The 4,556-nt window shown below is 37.3% G+C and overlaps 1 protein-coding gene across 1 annotated transcript; it reads left to right on the forward strand.

Annotated features, from left to right (window-relative positions):
• Window positions 1-2,516: 2,516 nt before the first annotated feature.
• OR2A7 (olfactory receptor family 2 subfamily A member 7) lies at window positions 2,517-3,464 on the forward strand. The gene has a single exon (XM_028106372.2). It carries the CDS (start codon window positions 2,532-2,534, stop codon window positions 3,462-3,464), a length of 933 nt encoding a protein of 310 aa, XP_027962173.1. The 5' UTR covers window positions 2,517-2,531.
• The last annotated feature ends 1,092 nt before the right edge of the window (window positions 3,465-4,556 follow it).

The raw sequence follows: 4,556 nt of genomic DNA on the forward strand, positions 1-4,556 counted from the left end.
AAATTAATGTCAAGGTTCTATTTCACTATCAAAGAATAACCAGGCATGGATCTTTGAATCTCCCAAGTGCCTCCTGAATGTTTAGGACCAGGAACAACATAAAAATTCATGAAACTGTAACAAATTCATGTATTTGGGTAGCTGTAATATTCATGTGGTGCCAGAATATGGTACCAGTTAGTTATGAAGGGACTACTTGTTTTTACCTTAACTTCTAAAGATCTCACTATCTCTCTGGCTTCCTGAAAGACAGAAATAGACAGGGACTGCCAGCATTCTACCCTCAGGAGGATAACAGTGGTTGAGTTCTTCATGTCTCTGTAGGGAGCATGCTGGTACAAAGGAGACCTACTGTCTCATACCCTACACAGAACTCTCATGGCAATTGGGATGGTACCTTGTAGAGAGGATAAGTTAATAAAGCCTTCTCTTAAAGGCAACTTGAAGAGCAAAGACCCTTTCTTGGCAGTTCTCAGATGAGCAACAAGGCTCCTAGCACCGTCAGTAACTTCAACCACATTAGATATGTTTGCCTTTTCTGCATGAAGACTTATTGGGGTCTTTATACAGCAGTCATCTCTAGACACACAGGTTTCCTAATCACCTTTGTGAGTTCTGGTCAAATAGATTTTAACATCATTTTCGTTGCCTGTTGGCTTTTACTATCACAATTTAATATCATGCAAAAGTACATTGTTATTAATGCTTAAAGTTTGCTCATTGATAGTTTAAATAATAGGATATTCTGAGTAAAATATATTTTTAAACTATCAATATATTAATACAATCAATGTATTAATGGCTATTTTTGACTGGTAGCTATTTTTAAGGTAAGGAGGTAAGTGTGTGCAAGTGACTTTCTCGTAGACATTTAATATTAAAAAAAACAGCACTTTATTAAAAAACTAGATTTAAACTGTCACTCGTAGAGAGAAGTTAAATATCTAAATATACAAGGAAGACTCTTCAGAGCTATTGAATAAGTGTACAAATGCTTATCTATTTAGTATGTGCAGTAGTGTGAGGCCAGAGGGCTAGCAGTGAGTAGGAGCTCGGAGTTCCTATCATGATAGCTCCACCTGCAGAACAATGGTAGGTACATTATAGGAGATCAATAAAAACTCAAAATTATTTCCAACATTCTGCACATAACACTTATTATTGGAATGGTAATAAGAGAGTTTTGGTACAAATGGGATCATTTTTAAGCAAGCTTATAATTTTGTAGCCATTTAAATTAAAGATTTATTGCTCATCCTTGCTGTCTCCAAGACAAGATGATCTTACAGAAAGGATGGGAATGAAGTATAAGGGAGAAGGGCAATATCATGTTTGTTCTTAATTTTAATTGTGGAATCATAGAGTAAGATGATTTAGTTCAATCTCTAAAGGACTTCAGAGACCCCTTCTGCAGTATCTTTCACAGTAGCTATTGTCACCTGCAGAGATGGTGTCTAAAACTGGGTATTTCTAGAGTATTTATCAATATTGAGTCAAAATTTAAAAAAAAGTTACTGATTCTGTTTTTATGTTTAGATAAACAATAGTACAAATCTATTCAGTCATTCACATAAATGTTCATCTAAATATTGTGGAAATCTAAATAATAAAATTGATATTTTAAGCTGAAAATAAGTCTTTATACTCAATCAAGAGGGGATTTGGTGAGATATTAGTTGTGGAGGTGACAGTAGATGCAAGAGTGGAGAGTGTGTTTAGACAGGCAGGTGAAAGGTTAATGGCTAATGGTGAATATGGTCAATGGTATATCTAACCCTAGGATATTCTATCCTTAGTGATCCCTTCCAACTCAAGATTAGACTTTTCACAGTTTGAGAACTTGGGCATGTGTATCAGTTAGGAGTCATTATTTTGGGGAAAAAAAAGAATAGTTTTGACTAATATAAGCAAATAAAGGCAGAATTTATTTGAAAACATGGGGTAGCTCACTGAATGAAACAAAAACCATGTTTTTGATTAATGTGTGACAAAATATTTATTTTGAACATTTAGCCTCTGCCAAAAATATTAACAAAAACAAAGGAAACATGTATTTGTGTGTGTGTGTGTGTGTGTGTATCTATTTTTAAATTTATTTCAGGGCTACCTTTGAACATTCATTAAAGTACACAAAAATTTACTGAAAGTCTCTTCTTTTATTTCAATCACAATGTTTTATGATTCTTTTTAAAATTTTTTATTGTTATGTTAATCACCATACATTACATCATTAGTTTTTGATGTAGTGTTCCATGATTCATTGTTTGTGTATGACACCCAGTGCTCCATGCAGAACGTGCCCTCTTTAATACCCATCACCAGGCTAACCCATCCCCCTACCCTCCTCCCCTCTAGAACCCTCAGTTTGTTTTTCAGAGTCCATCGTCTCTCATGGTTTGTCTCCCCCTACTGAAAGTGTTTCTGAAGACTTTTCTATTCTATAAAAAGATTTCAAACAAATTAACATAAATTTATTTTTAAAAATTTCTTTTAAATATAAATATTAACTCAATTTATTCTGTCATAGGGATATGGGAGACAATATGACATCTGTCACAGAGTTCACCCTACTGGGATTCCCCCTTGGCCTGAGGATTCAGATTCTTCTCTTTGGGCTCTTCTCTCTGTTCTATGCCTGCACCCTGCTGGGGAACGGGCTCATCTTGGGGCTTATCTGGCTGGACTCCCGACTGCATACCCCCATGTACTTCTTCCTCTCCCACCTGGCCACCGTTGACATAGCCTATGCCTGCAACACTGTGCCCCAGATGTTGGTGAACCTCCTGAAGCCAGACAAGCCCATCTCCTTTGCTGGCTGCTTGACACAGACCTTTCTCTTTTTGACATTTGCTGTCACAGAATGTCTTCTCCTAGTTGTGATGTCTTATGATCGGTATGTGGCCATCTGCCACCCACTCCGATATCCTGCCATTATGAACTGGAGAGTCTGCATCACCTTGGTGCTGACTTCTTGGACTATTGGAGTCCTTCTGTCTTTGATTGATCTCATGTTACTTCTACCCTTACCATTCTGTAGATTCCAGAAAATCAATCACTTTTTCTGTGAAATCATGGCTGTTCTCAAACTTGCCTGTGTAGATACACACATCAATGAGATTGTGGTATTGGCTGGAGCAATTTCTGTGCTGGTGGGACCCCTCTCCTCAATTGTAATCTCATATATGTGCATCCTCTGTGCCATCCTTAGAATCCAGTCTGGGGAAGGTCAAAGAAAAGCCTTCTCCACCTGTTCATCCCATCTCTGTGTGGTTGGACTCTTTTATGGCACAGCCATTATAATGTATGTTGGGCCCAGATATGGGAACCCCAAGGAGCAGAAGAAATATCTCCTCCTGTTTCACAGCATTTTCAATCCCATGCTCAACCCTCTTATCTATAGTCTCAGGAACTTAGAAGTGAACAACGCCTTGAAGAGAGTGCTGGGAATAGAGAGAGACTTATGAAAAGATTATGGCATCCAGGCTGACAATAACCTAAGAAGATACTATCTCAAGAGGTTCCACCCCCAACTTAGCATGAGAATTATCTGAGACAATATAAATAAGATGAAAACAGGGAGGCAAACCATAAGAAACTCTTAACTCTAGGAAACAAACTAAGGGTTGCTGGAGGGGAGGTGGGTGGGGAAATGGGGCAACAGGGTGATGGGCATTAAGGAGGGCACTTGATGTAATGAGCACTGGGTGGTATATGCAACTGACGAATCACTAATTCTACCCCTGAAACTAATAATACACTATATGTTGACTAAATTGAATTTCAATAAAAAAATTTTAAAAATAGAGCCATCTTCTGAACCACCACTTAGATTACTAATTCAATAGATGTGGGATGTATCCGAGAGATCTATATCTTCAAATATTACCAAATTGTGATGCAGCTGGTCCATGAACCAGGATTTGGAAGCTGTAGATCTAGAACAATACCCTTTATAATATCTTCATCAAGCTATGGTCTAGCCTCATGGCTCCCAAAATGTTTTTCTCAAAACACTAGCTTCTCAAGGGCTTTAAAAATAAATTCTATGGTAAAGGGAGTTTGAAAATTATTGCATATTAGATGCCTTACTTTAGAGCTCACAATTCATATTAGCATAGTGAAAACTAAAAATTTCTATGGTGAAGAAGATTTTTATTCCAATTTTTAACCAATGTTTTCCAAATTTATTTGATCACATGAAAATTTTTTTTCATAACACTTACTAACAGTTTCCTGGGACAGAAAATCTTGATCTTGATTGACTCATTGTGAACACTTCCTGTTACCACCTTCTAGAGCAAAATTATTTCTTTCCTGCAAGGTGAGCCTCTAAAGAGGATGTAGGTCTAAGCACAGTACCCTGAATCAGCCTGTGAGACTGTGTACTCTCTTTGGGTAAAGAAAGTGAGGGTCAGTGTCTCTCATCACTGCTAGGTCATCTGGGGATAATGAATCCAATCCTCTGCTTCACCTTGGGTCAGCATTCCTAGTTACATTTCATGGGCTAAATTCATTCAATTTCACAATCTTCTATATCTGAGATTTAAAAATGTATA

The sequence above is a fragment of the Eumetopias jubatus genome, unplaced genomic scaffold, assembly GCF_037043125.1.
Source record: "Eumetopias jubatus isolate StellerSeaLion01/CBP00866 unplaced genomic scaffold, mEumJub1_p1.0 scaffold_14, whole genome shotgun sequence".
Lineage (NCBI taxonomy): Eukaryota > Metazoa > Chordata > Mammalia > Carnivora > Otariidae > Eumetopias > Eumetopias jubatus.

Excerpts from the sequence above, each read along its gene's own strand:
- OR2A7 (XM_028106372.2), top strand. The coding sequence starts at position 2,532 with ATGGGAGACAATATGACATCTGTCACAGAGTTCACCCTACTGGGATTC.